The 22,111-nt window shown below is 55.2% G+C and overlaps 8 protein-coding genes across 8 annotated transcripts; 3 read left to right on the top strand and 5 right to left on the bottom strand.

Moving 5' to 3' along the window:
* Positions 1 to 293: 293 nt before the first annotated feature.
* On the bottom strand, positions 294 to 1,687 carry COL26b_005277 (uncharacterized protein; the record flags this gene model as incomplete). Its single annotated transcript, XM_053178129.1, has 3 exons — positions 294 to 563; positions 613 to 926; positions 985 to 1,687. 3 exons carry the CDS (start codon positions 1,685 to 1,687, stop codon positions 294 to 296), a joined length of 1,287 nt encoding a protein of 428 aa, XP_053037904.1.
* A 455-nt stretch (positions 1,688 to 2,142) lies between these two features.
* Positions 2,143 to 2,849, top strand: COL26b_005276 (uncharacterized protein; the record flags this gene model as incomplete). Its single annotated transcript, XM_053178128.1, has 3 exons — positions 2,143 to 2,280; positions 2,350 to 2,488; positions 2,545 to 2,849. The coding sequence occupies 3 exons, from the start codon at positions 2,143 to 2,145 to the stop codon at positions 2,847 to 2,849; spliced, it is 582 nt and encodes a 193-aa protein (XP_053037903.1).
* A 285-nt stretch (positions 2,850 to 3,134) lies between these two features.
* Positions 3,135 to 6,487, bottom strand: COL26b_005275 (uncharacterized protein; the record flags this gene model as incomplete). The annotated part of the gene is made up of 7 exons (XM_053178127.1): positions 3,135 to 3,914; positions 3,965 to 4,083; positions 4,139 to 5,268; positions 5,322 to 5,677; positions 5,728 to 5,817; positions 6,005 to 6,289; positions 6,353 to 6,487. 7 exons carry the CDS (start codon positions 6,485 to 6,487, stop codon positions 3,135 to 3,137), a joined length of 2,895 nt encoding a protein of 964 aa, XP_053037902.1.
* A 667-nt stretch (positions 6,488 to 7,154) lies between these two features.
* On the bottom strand, positions 7,155 to 7,418 carry COX23 (Mitochondrial copper homeostasis protein; the record flags this gene model as incomplete). Its single annotated transcript, XM_053178126.1, has 2 exons — positions 7,155 to 7,278; positions 7,336 to 7,418. The coding sequence occupies 2 exons, from the start codon at positions 7,416 to 7,418 to the stop codon at positions 7,155 to 7,157; spliced, it is 207 nt and encodes a 68-aa protein (XP_053037901.1).
* A 3,660-nt stretch (positions 7,419 to 11,078) lies between these two features.
* COL26b_005273 (uncharacterized protein) lies at positions 11,079 to 12,050 on the top strand (the record flags this gene model as incomplete). The annotated part of the gene is made up of 1 exon (XM_053178125.1): positions 11,079 to 12,050. One exon carries the CDS (start codon positions 11,079 to 11,081, stop codon positions 12,048 to 12,050), a length of 972 nt encoding a protein of 323 aa, XP_053037900.1.
* An 871-nt stretch (positions 12,051 to 12,921) lies between these two features.
* On the bottom strand, positions 12,922 to 14,887 carry COL26b_005272 (uncharacterized protein; the record flags this gene model as incomplete). The annotated part of the gene is made up of 3 exons (XM_053178124.1): positions 12,922 to 13,541; positions 13,595 to 13,972; positions 14,512 to 14,887. 3 exons carry the CDS (start codon positions 14,885 to 14,887, stop codon positions 12,922 to 12,924), a joined length of 1,374 nt encoding a protein of 457 aa, XP_053037899.1.
* A 4,164-nt stretch (positions 14,888 to 19,051) lies between these two features.
* On the top strand, positions 19,052 to 20,262 carry COL26b_005271 (uncharacterized protein; the record flags this gene model as incomplete). The annotated part of the gene is made up of 2 exons (XM_053178123.1): positions 19,052 to 19,239; positions 19,299 to 20,262. The coding sequence occupies 2 exons, from the start codon at positions 19,052 to 19,054 to the stop codon at positions 20,260 to 20,262; spliced, it is 1,152 nt and encodes a 383-aa protein (XP_053037898.1).
* A 423-nt stretch (positions 20,263 to 20,685) lies between these two features.
* COL26b_005270 (uncharacterized protein) lies at positions 20,686 to 21,643 on the bottom strand (the record flags this gene model as incomplete). Its single annotated transcript, XM_053178122.1, has 3 exons — positions 20,686 to 21,182; positions 21,240 to 21,551; positions 21,604 to 21,643. 3 exons carry the CDS (start codon positions 21,641 to 21,643, stop codon positions 20,686 to 20,688), a joined length of 849 nt encoding a protein of 282 aa, XP_053037897.1.
* Between the last annotated feature and the right edge of the window lie 468 nt (positions 21,644 to 22,111).

Raw genomic sequence — 22,111 nt, 5'->3', positions numbered from 1 at the left:
AAATCCCCTATTATTATTTGTTTACCCTTCTCAAGCGCACTTTTGAAAAAATACCAGTCTGGAATTTTGTTTTGTTGCGACTCCCACTATACAGGCCCGAATGGAATGGGTCGAGGCAAAAGCTCTCTCTTATTGTTATTTTCTGTATATTTCCCCTTCGGCGCCATGTACCATACTTAGAGAGGATACCTTGTACTAAACAGAGGGTGCTGATGCTTTTGCAATTGAAAAGAAGGATTCAAGCCAACGCCACATGTCTCGTGAAATGCCATGTCTTCCGTTTAGTAAGTCTACTACGCTGTTCTTGCCTTGGCAGCCTCATCCAGGCCTTGCCTAGCAACTACGATCTTCTCAACCGTCTCATTGGTTGCGCATAATGACGCATCAAAGGGTTTGAGTGTAGAGTCTCCCATGGTCGCCAGCGCGGCCAGACCTAGGTATCCATGGTAGATATCAGGTGGCCCTCCTGGGTACTTTGAAAATCCACCGATCAGATGTTGTGTCTTGCTCATGAGGAAGCGGCGCGAGGGGACCTCGTCGATGAGATCAACGTGGCCCAACATCTGCATTTTCTTAGTAATGTTCACTGACTCCATCCTGGCGTCCTCTTACCTGCAGTGTTCCTCCAACCCACCAGCAGTAACACGTATCCGCGACCTTGTTACACCGTCCGTTGAAGCCCACGAACCGAGTGTTCTCGTCCAGCGTAAGCTGTCCCAGCGTGTCGGGCAGGACAAAGTTGGGATCATCCTCCTCATCTTCCTCCTTTTCAAAGTAGTCAAACTGGCGGTAGACGAGGAACTTGACCAGCAGCTCCACGTCAGCGAGGCCCTTCTCGACGGTCACACTCCGGTGCGGGGTGGCTCCCTGCGACGGGGGGCGGTCGAGGAGGTAGAGCGCGCTCACGGCGCAGTAAGCGTATCCAGCTGCACATCCCAAGTCAGCCCACCGCCAGCCAAACATCCATCATAGGGTACAACGTACCGTGCGATTCGAGCTGTGAGCTCTCGGCAAGCCCGCCGTCGTACGTCTGGCTGCGTCGAATATGCCCGACCATCGCGTCGACGTCAATGTCCTCGACCCAATCCACGTCCCCCTCCTTCATATCTCCCCTCAACATCCACCGCGTTGCCGCCGCAAGATAGCAAAGTCGCATATCCCTCCCGCCCTCGATCCGCCCGTCATCCAGCACGAGCTCCCCAAAGCTGCCATCAGCTCTCTGCAGCCTCCGCAGCCACCGCAGCGTCTTGACCCTGTCGACGCCGGCGTACGCGCTCTTCGCGCCCTCCTGCCCATCCGCGACGATGGCGAAGATCAGCAGCGCAAAGTACGTCGCGGCGATGTTCGCAGAGCTCGCGTGCCGCGGCTTCGGGGCGCCCTTTTCAAAGTCCCAGCCGGCGCAGACGTCCTTGGGCAGGGCGTGCGTCGGGGAGCCGCAGAAGCCGCCGGCGGGGTGCTGCAGGCCCAGCACGAAGTTGCGCGCGGCGGCGCGGTCCTCTGCGGTGAGGAGGTGTCTGTCGGAGGAGGACGGGGAGAGGATGTCGAGGGCGGCGAGGATGAAGAAGATCAGGGCGAGGCGGGTGCTGTCGGAGCTGGTGTACTGATGCGGGAGGAAGGTCTTGTGGCAGCGTTGCCAGTATTTGATGTGGCGCTCTTTTTCGAGCGGGATCGCGGAGTCGGCTGCCATCTCATATGGTTGCGATGTACAACGAATTGAGGTTCGTGGTTGGAGATGATGGAGCATTCAGCATTCCCATCCCCAAAAGTGCCACGACCAAAACATGCCAGTCCGGGATACCGACGGCACCTACAGGACCCCGCCCCCACCCCATCTCAGCTCTCAAAGTCCCTTAGCTCCAGGCGCTAGCAGGGAAGCTGCACCACTGGAAGCCTCGCCCAGCTGTATGCTGTGGCAGGCGAATGGGAAGCTGCGCGTCGATAAGCCTCGCAGGTGCAGGATTAGCTCGCACATCCACGTCGATAAGACACATGACGGGATGCTTGCTTGGCCGACTTTTTGTCCCACGCGCCGCCGACTGGAACCCCCTTTACCAAGCTGCTTCTTCTTCCTCCTCTCTCCGTCGCAACACTCATTCTGACCCTCAACCTGGACGAACGACCGTCCAGATAAAATCAGACACCATGGCGCTCATTTCGGCAAAGACCATCATCACCTCGCTCTCCCTATTCCACGTCACCCTCGCCTTCTTCTTCCTGACGAACCCGGCCACCATCGCGGACCAGGCCTTGGTCTACGTGCTGGGCGAGGCCATGGGCATGGTAAATCCCCCCGCCGTCCCCTTTCTCTGGCTATGAATGCGTTGTTTGACTGACTTGAGAAATTTGCAGCCCCATGCCCGTAGCTTCGAGAACAAGTCTCCCGCCCTGGCTTTCCTCGCCGCCGTCCTTGGGATGCTGGGAATCAGCGACCTCGTCACCCTGAGCATGCCCGAAGAGATCTGGGTCGACTTCCACTGGGGAACGCAGGGTACGTTTTGCGAAACCTCCTTCCGATCACTCAGCCAGCTAACTGTACCACTCCAGCTCCCGCCCGCCTCTTCATGTCCCTCGTCTTCGTCGTCTACACCTTCGTCTTCGGCCCGTCCTCGCCCCTCTACGCCAACGCCCGCGGCGCCCGCTTCGCCCACCCCAACGCCCACGCCCACAACCCGAACTATACCCCTTCGACCTGGGGCGGCGACGGCCTCAAGAACCGCGTCTTCCTGACCTTCGCCTTTCTCGAGATGGTGAGCTGGTTCTGGGTCTGGATCACGCTTCGCGAGGAGCAGGAGGCAATTGCGAGGGAGAAGGCCAGGAAGCAGGAGGCGGCGCACCCGGGTGCGTTCTAAAGAGGCAGACGGACGTTGCCGCGGGAGGTATTGTGGAAGAATCACATGCATCAGTGGAGTTGGACGAAGGCATCACGGAAAGGGATATACCAAGCGAGCAAGCACTTGATTGTAAAGAGACGGGTAGCATGCATGACAATTCTTTTAAACTCCTTTGCTTTTTTGTGATACACTGCCGCTCTTTTAAATCTATACAAGGTCGGGTATGGATCTCCAAATGTCTCATCGCTTGTGCCTAGAGGAAGGGGCAAGGCTACGAATATCTCAGCGCTGCAGCGAAGCTCTTCACTCCCACTGCACCATCTCCCATCCCTTGACATTCGTCCGCCAGCTGTCGGCGACCTTTTGCGTCCACACGCCGACGTGTATGCCGGCGACCTCGCGGATCTGCTGAGCCAGCTTGTCGCCGTCCTCAGCCTCAAAGGTCCACCTCCCCAGGCGCGCGCCCAAAGAATCGCTCTCCTTCTTCAAGAACGCCACGCGCGCCTTGCCCTCCTTCAACGCCGTGGCCGCCGCTGCCTCCAGCGTCTTCACATGCGCCATCACGTCCTTGGGGATGTTGCTCTGTCCGGAGCGGTCCCGCTCCTTCTCGCGCTCGTTGAACGCCACGATGTACGACGTCGCGAGCTTCACGGCCGCGGCGGCGTCGCGGAGCACGAAGAGGCCGTGGAGGGAGCCGAGCATCAGCAGCACCTGGGACTCATCCGCCGTCCCGGCAAGGGCCTGCGCGCGGAGGACGTCCAGGCCGGATTTGACGGCGGAGGCGATGCTGGAGAGCAGCTCCGGAGGCGGCGGGGTGCGGCTGGCGGAGACGGCGAGGGCGATCAGGGAGGTGAGGAGGGAGATGATGTCGTAGTACATTTCCTCCTGCTGGGTGAGGTGCGTGCCGCGGGCGTGGAGGAACCTGCTCATGGAGGTGTTGAGGCGTTGCAGGGACTCGAGGATGTAGGTCTGTTCTGCGGCGGCGGCTTGCGCGGCGTTGGTGACCTTGTACGAGGACGGGGCCTTGTATGATAGGAGGTCGAAGAAGGACTCTGCGCTGAGGGCGAGGTGGGAGCGGATGTTCTGTATGGAAGTGAGTATGTGGACTTGGGTGATGGAGAGAGGATGCTTACCGATGGATCGGGCCCGAGGCGCAGGACGTCCCAGATTGGCCTGCTGGTCGATGATTCCAGGTTAGGCACGGATCCGTAGTCGATAATGTCTCTTAGGACGGTCTCGTCGACAATCTCCTCTGTCCCCATGTGTTAGTGTCATGAAGCTGCAATTAAGAGGTAGATATTCCTTACCAACCGCAGGCTCGTCAAAGATGGAATCGCTGCGAACATCCAGGGCTCGCCCAGCTCTCGACTCCTCCACGTACCCCATAACGAGGGTACAGCTTCTACGCAGACGCTCAATGTAGCCGGGAATGTCGAGGATCGCAGTGTAGCTCTCCGAGTCGAAGGCATCGGCCAGTCTCCTGGGCATTCTCAGCTTCAGGGATGTCTGGTAGTGAGCCTTCAGCCCTTGCATCAGGGCCCTTCCGGGGCTGTTGGGCGGCAGGACCAGCGTCGGGGCGACGGTCGACAGGCGGTCGAAGAAGTACGGGCCGAGGGAGTCAATGATTGTGCGCTTCACGTCCGCCGTGTCCCAAACCTCTCTCGCCCGCGACGCACAGCCGAGGACGAGGTAGATGCGAACCAGCACGAGTGTTAGCCTGGTGTGCTTTGGGGTTCTGGTGAGCTGATCCTCGATGATGAGGGCCGCTTGGAGGAGGCGATCTTGTCGGCTAGTCTTGGAGAGGGAAGTGGGGTTATCGATGCCGCGCTCGTGCATGCCGCTCAGCCTGACGAGGCAAGTGGCCGCCAGGATGGCGAGTTCTGGTATGCAGTCCAGCGTTTGGCTGATTTCGGAGGAGTTGATGAGGGAGGAGTACAGAGAGAGCGCCGACTCCAGAAGCGTCTTCAAGCAGGCGGTGCAGGATGATGACTTATTGGAAGTAGAGCAGACTATGCACTTCCAGTCATTTGCCTTCTTCGGGTCGTCGTTGGGAACAGGGACAATCGTCTTTGATGAGGACAGGCCGAGATACTGCAGTTTGAAAGCCAGCGTTCGTACAGCTGCTGACTTCGAAGCGTCTTCAGTTTCCTTTGCCAAGCGTGGTACATACTCGTAGGCGAGCTCCTTGATCTCCTGGGGCGAAAGGCGTTCGGCGAAACCCTTGACATCTTCGAAGCAGGCGGGTGATACGGATTCAACGTCAATGTAGCGGCATAGCTGCTCGAACTCGCTGGAATTTCCATCAGTGGCCGAGTTAGGCTGCGCGAATTGAAAGGCGGCTTCTACCCTAGCCAGGTAGATGTTGCGCTTGTAAATAGATCGTATGTTTTCCTGTGCAAGGAAACGATCGATGAGCGAGGACACCTCGGTAGAGACTCTGCGTGTGGTGTCAGCTTCGGTTCAGCACAAGCAAGTAACGATATTTCATACTCTTGCGCAGACTCTCCTATCCTGCCCGCAGCATTAAGGAACTTCTTCCACACAGCCCAGTCGCATGCCAACAGACTCAGCTGCCCCTTGTCGTCGGTCATTGACAGGCACGCCTTGCAAAGGTCGTATACTGTCTTCCACTTCTCCTTTCGCTCAAAAACTTCAATTGTCTGGAGAAACAGGTCCTTGCGGCCTGACTTGAGTTGGTATACGGGGTTGAGCGTAGGGCCCTTGAGGGCGGCATCCCACTCGGCATCCGATGCATGAGCCTCCATGATGCGATAGAAAAGGAGGATCTCCTCTTCAGTCTTGATGGCTCGATCAGGGACGTTGCCGTTCTTCTCCGCGCCACTATGCTGTTGAATGAAGTCAGTCGCTGATTGCCGCATTAGGACGGAATCATTACCTGCTCTGCAAACTGCGCCGCGCGCTGCATCTGCTTAAGGGCGAGCATGCCGTAGAGCTGCTTTTTTCCAGCCGGACATTGATCGCTGATCTACATTCATGTCAGAGCTGTCGCGAATCAATGAAGAGATGGCAAATCTTACCGCTAGCAGATGCGTGACGGCAATATTCCAGAACATGAAGCTGCGCTCCGAAGGAAATGACCTGTCTAGAATGGCTGCAATCTATTTGAGTGAATTAGATCGAGTGAGCAGCTGTCGCAAACCCTCAAGACTCACTTGTTGCGCGCTGACGAGGTCCCAGTGCAGCAGACATGACTCCAAACACCTCGTTCCGCCGTTCTTGTCCTTCGGGTTGGCCTTCACGTAACGCAGCTTCAGGGGCCCAAAGGTTTCAGAAAACTCATGGTCCTCAAGCAGTCCCTCGGACGCCCATTCCAACAACTCAAGCGAGTCGGCATCTCTCACGGCGGATGCATCCTTGACTAGCTTCTCCAGGGTAATCAGAGGCGCAGCCTTTTCAAGGGGCGACTCTAGATGGCTCTCTGCGACGATTTTCACGACCTGCGTTGGTGTTCAGCTGCGGTTTCCAGACCCATGCGCTGGGTGAGTGTGAGAGGGTCAAACCTCATAGTAGGGGTCGTTGAAGGTCCGGAATCGCTTCTCGGCGAGACGAATGACGTTGGCCCATTGTCCGTCGTTGAAGGCGGTCTGCAGCTGCAGATCGACGCCGCTCTTCAGCTGAGGCCGATTCCAGGACATGGTGATGCTTCTGATCGGATGGCGGGGCAGAATTGGCTTTGGAGGGGCACTGTGCACAGAAGGTGCAGCGGAAGCTAAGGGATGTGGGATGCAGGGTGTGATTGGTCCTTCGGGTGAATATTAAGCCGAACACCTCTGCGGTCCCAGACGGGGAGGCCGGATGCCCGCCGCGTGTCCGCGTCCGGGTCCGGGGAACTGTCCTGGCGGGCTGGTCCCGATCCCGATGCGCCACCTTTCGGGTCTTCTGATGGCCGCGCAACCACGAGACCCAGGCCGTCCTTTGACACTTGGGAGTTGAATTTTGTTCCGCGTGACCATATTACTCGTACATCATCATGACTCCGTCCCATGCATGCATATTTGTTACATAGTGTACAATATCCCGTGCCTGCCAGGTCTTGAGCGGGGGATGGCCGCCATCGCAGAGCAACACCCTTAACAATTTCAAGGGGTACCCGGATATAATCAATCATGTTTATAATCACCACCATGCTCCGTTCTTCTTGCGTTCTTCCTTCTTCTTCTCGAACTTTTGTCCTGTCAGTCTCGGTCTCGGTTGACGGGAAAGGCGGTTGGATAGCACAAACCCAGGCTTTTTTGCAATCCCTATACGCTCTGAGAAGGAATGTCAGCATATTGGATCACTGTAGTCAACGCAGAGCGGGGATCAGAGAAGGCCGTACTGGAAGTAGTCGCCGCACATGGAGCGGTCGCCCCCGTTGCGGTGCAAGCACCTGATGCTCTTCTGGGCAAACTCCTGGCATGGATCGAAGTATTCGCTCTTATCCTTGCTATCCCGCCAGAGTTAGCCAGCTTGCATTGGAGCATGGATTGTGCAACAGTCTTACGCATCGAACTTGCGGCTGCTCTCCTTGAAACCCTCGTCGACCTTTTCGACGACGGCCTTTGATGTGTCATCTGAGGACGACATTGTCACAGTCGGTTCGCTCTGGGTCGCAAGAGACGCCGTAGATTCAGTCAAATCGGGTCGGAGGAGTGAGTCACAGCACGTCGGTGGTCGTTGCTACGCTCTTGCGATCGCGGCTTGAACTGCGGCGGCAAAAGTTGATGCTGTTGCGATGCGACGACGTAACGATTGAGCACGGGCCTGTATTATGATAAGATAAGACGTTCACTGATAAGATAGGAGCTTTTTCAGCAGAGGAAGGAAAAGTTCCCCGCACGGCCAAGCGAGCGAACCCCAACAGGCTGCACAGCACAGCACAGCACAGGGCAGCGAGTAGCTGTGGACACAAGCCTCCTTAAGATCCGCCGCTATGATTGACGGATGCTCGCTACGGTTACAGCGCACGCACGCTACAGGTTCCCCCCAAACTCGACAACGGACAACTGCAGCCGACCAACTCCCAGGTTCCCTCCAGTCCGAGGAGAAGCGGATAAAGGTGCCGTCCTGGCCGATTTTGCCGACAAATTCAGAGTTTGTCCTCAATAAAGTTTCCATCTGTCTTAACTCTACATTTAAGGTAAAAAGGGGATATCGATGTCAGATCCTCTCTTTTGCATGGTGTTTAAACGAACGCCATCCAACTCTCTTTTGACGTCCTGTCTTCCATGTTTGATTACTCTGTACAAAAACCACTCATTTCACTTCTGTACATGCCCCCATACACACCACGCGTGCTTGGCATCGGCAAGTCGGTGCCAAGGTCCGAACAGTGGAGAGCATCTGTATGGGAGAGACACCGTCTTCTTTTTCAGAGGCCCAATCATCGCTAATCTGGCACAATTACGATTCAAGAGCTGCTGTCATTTGCTGACAACCCCCAGTGTCTTAGACGCAAACCCTCCCGCTGGTGTTGGCTCTTGACGACAAGAGATCGTCACTCAATCACCCACGACATTCAAACTCACTTGCAACTCACTTGCATTCGGACCTGCAGGAAATAGAGCGTTTACAAGTTGCCAGCGCTTAACATCACAGCAACGAGACCACGCCTGGCCCCCGAAGCCTTACCCAGTAGCACTCGTATTCGTCAGCAGTCGGAAACCACGGGCTCCAGGCTCGCCAACCCGGTCCGCCGGGATAGGATAGGAGAGGCAAAATCTCAGCAGCAGCCACCGTCACAATTCACGTCCAACTTCCAACAATTGCATCCTATCCGCACTCTCACCGCCGCAGCGGACATAAAGCGGGCTGTGAGCGGTGGGCGCGGAGCAGAGATTGCACGCTTGTTCTGCCCGTCTTAGCAAGCATTTACACCATCGGATCGACGGATGATGGATCTGCCAGGTTCTTGCGAAATGAGGCCTTTCTATGCCGCCCCCGTCGCCCCGAAGCCAAGTTGGTTTTTACTCTCTGGCCCACCGTGTTAGCGAGCAAGTGCTTGCTAAAGCCTGGCCCCCTTCTTCGACATTCTCTCCCCTTTTCTGGCGTCAAATTTAGAAGAACTTCTGCCCTTCACGCGCCCCCCACAGGCTGTGCCGCAGCTACGTATCCGTATTTCGTACGCTAGTCTCTTCGCTTGCAATCCTCCTCGGAAGGGGGCGAAGGATCAGGTCGCCTCGGTTCCTTCGACGGCCCTCTGGGGGGGCGGTCAGCACTCAGACCTGACCAACGCCCAGCCTTCGTCGCAGACAAACACACAATTACTACCGTGCCGCCTCTTGGTGTTCAGCTTGTGCGGTACCGACGACAGTTGGGGCGGGCTGCCAGACACTTCGCCGCACCATTCGGGTGGACTTGTCAATCTAGGGCAATTTTGGCAATGGGTGCAACCTGGATGCAACCAAGATGAAGATCATGCGACATGCGATCGTGGAACGACACCGCCCCAATATCGTGTTATTGCAACGGGTACCAAGATGGCCATCGAGTCGTCCATGTTGACCGTCGTCTCCATCTCCCATCAGGGTTCTACCATCTTTAAACGGCTCACATGGAATGAACCATAGTCGATGCGGCCTGACAACTAAGCATGCGTAAAGTAACACAAATGGGAACTTCATCAATCTCATCGACATCTTCACAGTTCAATATTGTCGGCTCAGATCAACAAGAGGCCCAGAGGCTCATTCGCCCGCTCGCACCCGGACAATGCGTCCGGCCCCGACGCACTTCCCGTTGCTCAATTTCGTCCTCATTTTGCTGCGTTCCCCTTTTTCACCCCTCCCCTGCTGGCGGCGGCCTTCCTGCTGGCCTCCATCGCGGAACGCATACGATTGGAGTAAAGTAAAAAGATGGTGAACACCGCAACTGAAGGGCGAAACGCGACCCTACATATCAATGATACGCTCAAGTGAGCGTTGTTTTACAGGTTGAGACTTCTGAGACCACGAGTCTGTGATAAAGATAGACATTTGGAGTTCCAAGCCTGTCAGTCCAGTACCGAACTCCAGGGCCAAGGCTGTGATCTATCTATCTGGCTGACTGATGATGACCACAATGTTAGCGTTGCGTCTTGCATGAACGACCTGAAACTGGGCGATTATCTGCTTCCTTTTACTCTACTTTCCCCCTCCTTGACAAGCCATTCAAGTGTTGGCAGCCAACCAGAGGAACGGGCGCACTTCATCTTGTTCCAACATGTTTCTCTCAAGCGAGCTATTCGGGATTCACCCGGGGGTCTATCCCTGCTGTCAATAACCAGGGTTTTCAATCTTCGTCCCAACTTTGAGTCGTCCATTCGGCTCCCACACGTACAAACCCCGGGAAACCCATGGCCCAAGAAGGTTGTTTGGGTTAGCCGCGCCGCTGCAGGGGGCCACGGCGCGATCCACCATCACCCTGTTTGTTCGTTTCATATCCGCACCCTCACTTTAATCGCAACGGCTTCATTAATGAAATCAACCACGCCCTACCCTCGGCTGCCGCCGACTAGCAAGGATCTGACAGACGCCAAAGACTGGTTAGCCCACCAGATGGCTCCATCAGCCTCATCTCCTTCAGAGCGTCCTGCAGCTTTCCTGCAGCCTTGGCAGGGGAAGCGGATGAGACGACTGTCTCCATCACAGCGCTGGCGCCCTTCCTCTCTAGGGCGTCCCCATACCCTCCACGAGTCCACATTGCACTTTACTGTGAACTGGAGGCGCTGGATGTGCTGTTCGACCCTCAGGGAGTCAGGGGCCCTGGCAAGTCTGGGCACTGACGGAATCGCCAGCTCTAGCCGCGCGATGGGGAGGGGGTCCAGATGTGCCCCTACACATTGGTTGCCTATGTCGACTTAGTGCGGTGAGATGGGTCTGCCACCGGAGATGGGCTTGGATGATTCGAGATTGAGATGCAAGAGGGGGAGGGACGGTAGAGATGGGCTATGGACGTAGGAGATGTAGCCCAGAAGGGAAAGGGGATCCGTTGACTTACACACACAACTTCATCAACGCGTTATAAAAGTCTTCCATCCCACGCACGCTCTCTTTCTCGTCTCTCTCTTTTCTCCATCATCACAACTGGTGTCATTCTCTCATTCCTTGTACTCAGGTCTCTCTCTTGTTGGCTGTGCCATACACTCATTTCGAACTAGACGTTCAACCACGCTCACTAAGCACAACCTCGCAAATCAACTTTCACTTCTTCACTCCGACTTTACACCTTTTTTGAGACTTTCGTCAAGAAACCAAAACAACCGTCAAGATGCGCTTCTCTTACACCGCCGCTGCTCTTGCTGCCCTCACCGGCCAGGCTGCCGCCCACGCCCGTGTCTACGCCCTCTGGTCCGACGGCGCCGAGATCCAGGTCGACGGCAAGTCCGGCCTCGAGTCCTTCATCCGCAGCCCCCCCAACAACAACCCCGTCAAGGACATCACCTCCAAGGACATTGTCTGCAACGCCGACCCCTCCGCCAAGACCGGCTTCGCCCCCGTCGAGGCTGGCAAGTCCGTCGTCTTCGAGTGGTACCACAACACCCGCGGCGACGACATCATCGACGGCTCCCACAAGGGTCCCCTCAACACCTACATTGCCGAGTACACCGAGGGTGACGGCACTGGCGCCATCTGGACCAAGATCGCCGAGGAGAAGTACGCCAACGGCAAGTGGCCCGTCGACACCCTCATCGCCAACAAGGGCAAGTCCGGCGAGGTCACCATCCCCGCCTCCCTGAAGCCCGGCAAGTACCTCCTCCGCCACGAGATCATCGCTCTCCACGAGTCCGACACCACCTACGACACCAACTCGGCCCGTGGTGCCCAGTTCTACCCCTCTTGCGTCCAGATCGAGGTCTCTGGATCCGGCTCCGACGTTCCCCCCGAGAACTTCGACTTCCAGACCGGCTACAAGTACACCGACAGCGGCATCCACTTCAACCTCTACAACGACGACGCCTCCAGCTACAAGGCCCCCGGCCCTGAGGTCTGGACCGGCGGCGCCGGCTCCGGCTCCGGCTCTACCCCCGCCACCAGCGCTGCTCCCGCTGCCACCTCCAAGGCCGCTGCCACCTCTGCTGCTGCTGCCCCCACCACCCTGGCTACCCAGGTCAGCTCTGCTGCCCCCGCCACCTCTGCCCCGGCCGCTACCTCTGCTCCCGCTGCCACCCCCTCCAAGGCCCCTTCTGCTGGCTGCAAGCGCCGCCGCGCTGCCCGCAAGGCTCGCCGCTCTGCTCACTAAGCGCTTGACGCTGATGAGGGGAGAGATGGGAGGAGTTGTTGAGAGTAATTAGAGTAAGCAGTTCTCTGAGCACCTTTGGGTCTCAAATGAGCTGTGGGAAGGAGTTTCACTTTTACACCAGACACCAGATGTGCAATCCAGGCTTACTGCGTCCTGCCCGGTGCACGGTATCCGAGTCTCGAGTTCACTTTTGAACTCGGTCTCAAAATTCTGCATTCCTGTACATAGTACCTTGTATAGCATTAAGCCTGCATATACCATGATTTAAGCGCTCCAATCGTGATCCCAAATGTGATTGTTCGAAATGTATGTGATGTTTGCATAACAACGACTGTGCTTTAGTAGCAAGGCAAATATGACCAAGATGTCTTGGCAAAGGAATGCATATGACTTACTCCTTTTTCACGAAGCGAGGCTTTCGCATCTGTTGGTCGGAGCAGTCCGCCGTCGGTTGGATGTTTCCATCGGTCTTTCGCCGAATGATGCCCCCAAACGGTAATGAGCTAATTGGTCGTCTTATATTAAGTCGACAATTGCCGTCGCAGTTTGATGCCGGTCTTGCACTACCGTGGGCCGCGTGGATGTCGCAATACGCTCCACTTGGCTAGATATTGAGTCAAGATACAGCACATATTAATCGTGGCAGTGGATCATATTGTGCGTGCAATAAATTGTCTTGGCAAGATCGTTTTCGCAACAATGTCAAAGCTTTCGTAGATCTCCCACTACGGACGGCATACACGATGTCAGTGGGCAGAAAAGCCTAAAGGCCTATGTCCGTACGGCGTATTTCCATTTGTAGCACGAGTCATTGAAGCGCAGAAACGTTGGGCTATTATTCAGTAGAAATCTATACAAATCCCAATAACCGTCACCTAGGGTCATCTTGGTAGGTCTGGTTTTTCCCCTGGCTCTCGATCTGCGATTCAGCCCAACTGGACTCTCCAGCAAAAGAACGCTCATCCTTAGTCTCCATCATCTCATTCGGCAGCAACGCCGTGCTGATGACACAGCCTAGCATAACACCGCCGGCCAGATACAAAACGCCGTTGATGTTTCCGTTTTCGCCGTTTTCGCCGGGCTGCCCGTAAAGGTGCTGTGCAATGAGCGGACTTACAATACCAAACAGTCGGCCCCAGAACCCCGCAACACCGCAGGCCGTGCCACGGACTGGGGCCGGGAACGCTTCGGGGGTCCAACCGTAGAGAACGGCGTTGAACATGGACTGGAAGAAGTATTCCATTGCAAAGAGACCTTCGTTCTTGGCGCGTGTATCGACAGTTGAGAATAAAATGATCGAAATGCCCATCAAAGCGGATGAGATCACCATTGTCCACTTTCTCCCGATGGCCGGGACATGGTACATCAAAGCACCAAGCAGGACCCCAACGATTCCTGGGGCGTACGTGTAAATGTACGCAGCGTATGTGGCCGATAGACTGACGTGATCTCTGCCGTTCTTCAAAGCCAGAATGCTGGGCAAGTAATGTCCTGCAGGATGGAATTAGTCTCGACTTTTACCGCAAATTTCAACATGTGCTTACCAGCTACAGTGAACCCCCAAAAGTCCATGATGTACGTCAGCCAGACCAAGACGGTCAGCCGGATCATGGGAAATCCGTCAAACAACATCTTGTATCGGCCAAGCTCAAGCTTCACCTTTTCAGGCCACTTCTTCTCCGTCTGCTTCGCACCACCGCCCAGTGCAGATGAAGTGCTCCCAACAAAACCGTCGTTCTCATCTGACTCTAAGGAATGGAACATCTCTAACGTCAGGCTGCAACGCTTTCCGTTGACGTGAGCCATGTACTCCAAGGTCTGGATCGCTCTGGCGTCGTGACCACGATAGATTAGATACTTTGGCGTTTCTTGAAACTTGAAGACGAAGAATCGGAGGACGAATACGAAAAGCGTGATGCCGCCTAGTGTGAAGAGGAGATATCGCCAGCCCATGTTATCGACCCGCGCGCAGCACTTTGTTCCGGGCGCGACGTTGTTGCATGACAGGAGCGGTCCTTCGTCGATCTGGGAAAAGTTGGGAGAGCATGAGAATACGGGGATGAAGCCGAAAGCGACGGCGCTGCAGACAATCACACCGATCGGTTGAAATATGGACAGACAAGCCAGCAAAAAGCGCCTGTTCTGATCAGTGTGTCAGAGGACCGTAAATACTCGATCTTTTGGTGAGTTGGCCAACCTGGGGAATGAACTCTAGAGTGATGGTAGTGTCGATTGGAATGTTGCCTCCCACCCCTACACCGACGAAAGCCGTCAATACGAGAAACGTGTTGTAGTTGTTAGACGCGCCCAGGCAGAGCCCAAATATCGATGCGATGAGGCAGGTCAAGTTGAAGGCCCATGTGCGACCTGGCAGAGGTAAGTTCAACTGTCACATGAAGGTTCCCGGGCAATCTCCAGATCAAGGACCTTTCGAGTTAGGAATGTGCCGAGATCGTCATACCGATGATATCCGCCAAGAATCCCCAAACGAATGCGCCGGCAGTCAACCCAGCGTTGAAGCTCGTCGCAATGTTCCCAGACTGACCGTCCCCGAAACCCATCTCTTGTTGCAAAGGCTTCAGGACCAATCCGAATGCCTGCGCCCATAGCAAATCAAGCATGTATCCGAAGCCGCAGAGACCCCAGATGTACCACTGATATTTACCCATGCCCTGCGAGTCGATCTCGCGATTGATCAGCACGCATTTTTTCTCGTAGAGCGACAAGCCATCGAGGCCGCGGAGCATGGGGCTCGCTGCGCCCTGTCTGTCGACCTCACCCAGACCGTATGCTGGACCGCCTTCGAGCGGCAGCTTTGTTGTGTCGGTCGCAGGCATCGCGTCTATCATTGCACAAAATGTGATTTCGAGTGCAAGAAGGGGAAGAAAATTTGCGACGACGGGTACATCAAGGTGATATGCGAAATGGAAGCATGTTCTCATAAGCGCAACGTAGGTTATTCTTTCTCGGCTGAGGCGTTGTGAGGCGGCTCACATGGGACGAACCGGCGCTTTCAGAGTCGTTGATGTCATGGATGGGGGGACCATGCGGGTGAGATGTATCATCATGTCATTTAGCTCCCGCAACTGGCCCCAAAGCAAAATGTGGTCGCATCCTGCATGTGAGGAAATCCAATTGCGGACGGAAAAATCATGCAAGAACACACAATCCGGTGTACGGGGATCGTCACATGGTTGGCTGTGTCTCACTTGCACCACGTGGGGTGCTGTCGCGGTGGCCGGTGATTGATGCACGGCGGGACTGTCAGACTCAGGCTAAAAAGGACGTTGTGTAGGCGCGCATCGGGTTGTGATAGGATCGTAAGAAATGACATGACGATCTGCCGGAGCTTTTGTAGCGGGCCAAACTTCTTGGCTTGAACTGCGAGTGTTCCGTCATTGATCTTTGGTTCGGGACTAACCGGCCCCCAAACTGACGTGACGTCCGGTCTAGACCCTTATCCGGCGAATGGCCGTTGGTTATCTAATGCGCGGTCGCATTTCACAAAGTCGTGATTCGGGATATCCGAGGTTGAGATAGGAGAGCAGCGATCGGAACTTTTGTATCTGATGCCTCAGATTCACTAGGATTGTTGGGAAATACGAGATGATGGCCGAGCAAGGATGCCTTGGTCTTATAGAGTTGCCCAATCTGGGTCTCCTTCTTGAAAACTCCAAAAGAGTACTTTAAATGTAAGATCAACCATGAAATGTCAAGACATACGTGTTAGATGCGACGATGATACTCAGATTTCGGGGGGAGTGGCAAGTGAATGATGCCTGAAGCCAATATGAAGAGGCTCCAAGAAGATTGCCTTGAGATCCTCATTGAAGGTTACTTAAAAATAAAAGAAAGACACAAAGTTCAAGGAACTGTTGCCAGATCTGAATTCACCTGAGACATAGTTATTTTCCAGAATGATCGCTGTTATCAACGTTGAATGGAAAAATGATTTGTTCAACTTCACATGGAGATATTGTATTATGACAAATGGCCCTTTAACGCTGTGTTTCATAAAAAGACTTACTGCATATGACTAGACAAGTCGCTCAACAAACGGACTCGATTCGCGTTTAGTAGTCCATCTCCTCTTTGTTGGAGTTTACTCCTGGGATCTACCAGCGTCTCTCTTGGCCTCTATGAATACTAAATCTGCATCCACTGATAACGTTGTCCTGGTTTCCGAAGTCTAGCCAAAAGTCCCGACTTTCATTCCCTGATTTAGTTCACGTCACCATCGTGGCTTAACAAGTTCATTAACCGCTGATGTTAGACAAACCATAGTCTCTTGCGGTCCCTCGGCTAAGAGCAAACCGTTTTAAGCCCTACGGAGCTCCTCATATGCGTTTCCGGGTCTATCAGGGGCAAAGAACCCCGCAATGGTGTCGTTGCCTAGATCACCATTCCCCTCCAAATGCGCCACGAGATCTAGACAATGGGAAGCGGCCGTTGCGGGCTGTGGCTTTCGGTGGCGTCTGCTTGTTGAATTGTTTCCCTCGCCACTGCCATACTATTTCGCAGGGCTGGGTGTGGCGGAAGAGGAAGCTCTCCAAGCTGTCCGTCCTCTGCAGATCACCTCGTAGCTCGCATCTCTCGCCCAGACCATGCGGCGCAGGCTGATACACGCTCACACGCTGTACACTCGCCCTCACCATAAACGAGCCTCCTCTGGACTAAAGTGCGGCAGAATGGTAGCACACAACAGCCGCTTACGAAAAAGTTTCACGTCCATCAGTTCAGGGAACGGATAACGGTCTGTCCATTTCAAGCCTCCACCACGTGCAGTCCGTGCCTCGCCACCGGAGCTCTTCTCTGGGACGCGAACGCGAGCTCGTCGTAGAGAAGCCAAAGAACGCCTCATGTTTGAAGTTGGAGGGGTGCGCAGGATGCGGAACCAAGCTAGAATCAAGGCCACAGCGATGCTCGAATTCTAGGCGAAACCTTGAGCCTCCGGAGGTCTCCTTCAAACCGAAATGGAACCTGCCGAGCGAGAGACTGGTGGTTGATGTCGAGATAAGCTGTGGAATGTTGGCAATATGTTTCCTCGGATTCTGCACTGATTGTCGGCTGCGCAATGTTTGTGTCGCAGAAGTTTAGAGTTAGCTTCGCATTCCTAACCCGCAGATGCTGGTCGAAAAAAAGCATCCCGTAGACCCGTCGTGCCGTCGCAGGTCTCGCATTCCGATCCAGGCTTGTCTTCGACACATCCGCCTAGCGTGTAAGAGAGTCCTTCGTGTTCCCAGGTTTTCCCGAGTTTGCCATGAGAAAACGTGCTTCGCTGGGACCACAAGAAAGATCCACGGCCCCCAAGGGAGAGAAGAGATCGGACTTTGTTGCTTACGCGCGAAGGACGTGCTCCCATGCAGGAGCCACTGCAGCAAGCACAGACAAAGGCAACGTCAGAGCTTCACATGCAAAGCAGAGGCCTTCTTCCTCCTCTTCCCCTCCCTCACCCCAGAGCCAAACTTTGGACGAAAATACCGTCTGGTCTAGTGCCGTTCTAGCACCCCAGCAAGCAGTCTAGCAACTCCAGCTGCTGTCCTAGCTCCTGGGTGTGCGTTCTCACTACCCTCTCCTGCGGCCCACCAGAAAGAGAACCCTGAACCCAATCCGAGGAAGAGGGACGAGAGAAGACGGGGTTCTGCCCATCTGTGCATCCATTCTCTTAGGGCTGTTGCTCGGGGACCCATACCAAGATTCCCAAGCTGCGAGAGTGCCATTTAGCCGCAGCGGGATCGACCCGGCTCTGGAACCCGTGCAGCCGGGGCGACCAATGCCCCAATGCCATCCGGTCTTTCTTCCCCCCTCTTCCAAGGTGAATGGGGAGGCAAGAGTCAATGGTTCGTGTTTGCTGCAGGGTCGTTGCTGGATGCAAGGCACGGTAAGACTGGGCCGGCTTGTGCGGGTAGGCTACAGACTTCAGCTCTCTCCTATTCGTAGGGTTCCAGGGTGTGAGACATCATTTTTCCAGTCCCATTGTCTCTCGTGTGAAAAAAAAGAGAAATCGACAGTTGGAAAAGTTCCTGCTTCAACATCATGATCATCGGAGCTGTATCCATCATGGCAACGGGCTTTTCGGGAGTAAACAAGCCAAAGAAAATTTCCAAACAAACTTCCCAAACCATTTTCTCACCTTCCCACTACTTGTCCCAATAGGCGGCACCTAAGAACCTAAGATGGTCAAGGCACGGGGCGAATTTGGCCGAGGAATGCGCCACCACGCAAGCGCTGCGCGCCGTCGTCTGCAACAAGATTGCCCGAGCGGCGAAGAATGATAAGGGAGACCGTGGACGACGAGACATCAACAAAACAAACGCAATAGAGGTTAAAAGTGCATGTGAGATCCTCACGAAGCGTGTGAATATCCTCCACTTTTGCTGAACCCCTCCCTGGTTGCTATTATTCGATTCCTAGATTCCATTCTCGGGCTTGCTTGTTGATCATATCAGCTCTCCATCAGAAGAATTCCTTTGCCGTCAGATAAGCTGCTCTGCAAAGCTTTACATCTTTAATCCAAACACCGAAACCGTTTGCCTACTCCTCCGGGAGCTCTTCCCCCACAACACCAGTCCGCGATGCCTTTCATCGCTTCGAAACGATCACCAACAGCCTCGCCCAGCATGCCTTGGCTATCAAGATCACCCTCTTACAACTCACCAGCCTCATCACCCCGTCTATCAAACTCAGCAAGAAGCTCACCGAGGACGTCACCGAGATCAAGCTTGTGTGGTCCGATCAAGAACTATGGCCCGTCCGTGACTTACATCCCGCCATTGATCGACGGAGCTTGTGGAACAGTCCCACTGGCACAGAAGCAGCCGTTTGCGTTGCTCCAGGATGATCTGAGGGAAATGTGGAAGATGCTGCCGGGGCTGATGACATCGCTGAGGACACACGTCGCCAACCACCGCGCACACCTGTCTCGAAGCCATTTGAAGGACATTATCGTTCAGCTCAGCTTGGCCATTGTTGAAGTGGGAATGATCACGCTCGCCGTACCGATGTTTATGATTCTTCCGGGGATTCTCTTCGCGGCATGGCTGGCGTTGTCCATGAGCTTGGTTTTGGCGCTCAGCTGGCTGATGAACGGGAGCAACATCATTGTCAACTGCGACGAGTTCGGCAACAGCACATCAGAAGCAGAGGAAGACGAGGAGAAATGGATCTTCATCGGCGGCATGGGAACAAGGTGAGTTTTGCGTGTTGGTCCTTTTGCATCACTACAATAACACTAACACCACAATCCAGCTCTACACATCTTTCACAATGCACTCTCCCCCGCCTGGCCCGCCTCTTTGGCAAGTCCTTCAGCGGCATCCAGATGGCCACATACGGCCTCCCCTTCGACATGCTCCTCCTCGCCATCCAACGCTGCTTCCCCTTCCAGACCCAAGCCTCGCGAGCGCTCTACTCCGAACTGCGCACCGCCCTCCTCGACGCCGCCGTCACCCGAGTCGCCGTCCTCGCCCACAACAACGGCACCCTCCCCGCCGCCCTCGTCCTCGCCCGCCTCTGCGCCGACATCCAGCCCGAGAAGCTCAACAAGCTCGAGATCTACACCTTCGGCGCCGCCGCCTCGGAGTTCGTCGTGCCCCTCGGCGACAGCCGCAAGTCGCGCTTCGAGGAGGCCGTCATCGACGAGCGCGGCCCGCACATTGAGCACTTCGCCTACGCCAACGACCCCTTCGCGCAGATGGGCGTCCTTCGCGCCGTCAACAAGAAGTTCGACGGCCGCTTCTGCGGCGGCGTCTACATCATCCACAACCAGATCCCCCAGCCCTCGGGCCACTGGGTGCCCGACCAGCGCCCCGTCATGCTGCTGACCGACTATCTCTCCGCCCTCTTCCCGGACCCGTCGTCGCCGTCCGCGCCCAGCAGTCTGCTTGACTACGTCATGGTCATCGACCGCGATATCGCCGAGCGACGTGAGCTCGCTGCCATGGCTAATCATGCACAGACGAAGCGGACGCGGAAGGACAACCGGCGCCTCAGCTGGACCGCTCTCGGGGCCACCGTTGGCGGGAAGAATGGTCTGCTGGACGGCGGCGTAATCGGTCTTGAGCTGGCGCGGAAGGGATGCCGTGACTGTGACGGCCACCGAGGACGCGAGGTCAGCTGGCTTCACAGGTACGTGCAGACCGGCTGGGTCGTGGAGAAGAAGGACTCGAACCCAGTCGCCGACGCGATGGGGATACTCTGCGGTCATCAATGACTATATGAACCCCCAGCCCCTTCCTCACCCCAAGCTCTCGCTAAGCAAGTGTTTTACCCCTTTTGAGTTTTTCCGTTTTTTAAAAAACAGGTTGCGAAGGATGTAATTTGACAACGATGGACGACTGATACGGTTTGGACTATATTTTCTCTCTCTCTGTCTCTCTCTCTCTCTCATCAGCATTCGGCGTCGGTGTTCTCGGTTCGGACACTAAGGGATGAATGATGCAATGAATATGAATCGATGTATTATGAGACTAGATGGGGAACGCAAGGATGACGCTCTCTTTCACTCTCTTTCCTTTTTTTTCAACAAAACTTGTACTGTAATCCGCTTGTAAAACAACTCGCGGACGGGGGTAACTGGCGCTTTCGGGAATCAAGCATATAGAATCAAAGACATATTAGGCTAGTAAAGGTTTAATCAGACACGTACATCTCCCCAGTAATACGTCTTGATGTCGACTCCCATCCACTCGTCCTCGTACACCCCGGCAACCTCGTCCTCGGCGGCCGCGGCGCATACCAGTAGCGGCAGGAAGTGTTCGGCGCCGCCGCGCGGGTGCATGTCGTAGCTGTGGTTGAACTTGCGCCAGCCCGACAGGGCTTTTGTCCTGTCCTCCCTCTTATCCTGGAGGACGGCGCTCGTGAGCTCCTTGTCGAACTCGCTGACCTGCTTTCTTAGTTTGGCAACCCCGCTGGGGTCTCCCATGAAGAGGGACCGCATCTTGTAGAGGTTGTGAATGGAGGCGAAGCCGGAGCCCAGGATGGCAATGTTGGAGTCTCTTAGCGCGGAGAGAGCGCGTCCCATCTTGAAGTGCTCTTCGGGGTCCTCTGATTCGAGGACGGAGAGCTGGATGACGGGAACGTTGGCGGCGGGGTTGACGAGGAGCATGGGGACGAACACGCCGTGATCCCAACCTGGTGCTGTTAGCCTTCTATAACCCGATCAAAGTACATAAGCACGATGTCACATACCACGTCGTGAGTCGAATTCTGGTGAGAGACCCTCCTTTTCAAACGCCTGCTTCACCTCCTGGGCGATCTCTGGTGACCCGGGGGCGGGGTACTTGAGCGAGTAGGCTTCCCTGGGGAAACCGCCATAGTCGTAGTACAGGCCGTGACTGACGGCCGATGAGATGGTCGGCCTGCTTTCAGACCAGTGTGCAGTAACAACAAGAATTGCTTTGGGGGCGTCAGGGGTGTTGAGCTTGAAGATCTTGGGCACGCGGTTCTTGAGTGATGCAGTGACTGAGGCGTGTCCGGGGTCCCCAAGAATGGGCATAGGGCCTGGTGAGATGGTCAGCGACAGATACTACAGGGCCGCAGAGGGTCTGCATACCTCCACCGTGTGAGACGCAAACCACTGCTGCGCGTGTCATTGTGTGTGTTGATGTTGTGAACTTCTTTGCTGACTTAGGGATAGATGATGCCGAGGCAAACCTGGGATATCGTAGGGATCTTATAAGGCGAATTGGCAAAGGCTGTGTCATTCGAACTTTGTCTGATTTTATTGGGTATCTTGCAACTGCGCCGAGAGAGGGATGTCTGCAACTTCAAGTAGCAGCCGCAACTGTTCAGCTGGCGTGGCATCGGCTCTCTCTGATTGGTCGCTTCTTGACACACCGGAGTCATTTGTGGCCGGGATCAGATTGGTAATACCCGCGCGGGACTACTAAGTAGTAATGCGGGACGACGATGAGTGAGAGTGTCTGAGTGAGGCCCCGGCCCGGTACCACTTGCGGCAAATGGGGCTGACTTATCACGGACCGTCTCGTCTGGTCGCATATCTGTCCAATTCGTGTAGCTACTATTTCGTAAATGCGGCTACTTGTCATGCATGCGAAAGA

This window comes from Colletotrichum chrysophilum, assembly GCF_026319265.1.
Source record: "Colletotrichum chrysophilum strain AFK26 chromosome Unknown scaffold_35, whole genome shotgun sequence".
Taxonomy (NCBI): Eukaryota; Fungi; Ascomycota; class Sordariomycetes; order Glomerellales; family Glomerellaceae; genus Colletotrichum; species Colletotrichum chrysophilum.
This window is presented reverse-complemented; position numbering and strand designations above follow the sequence as displayed.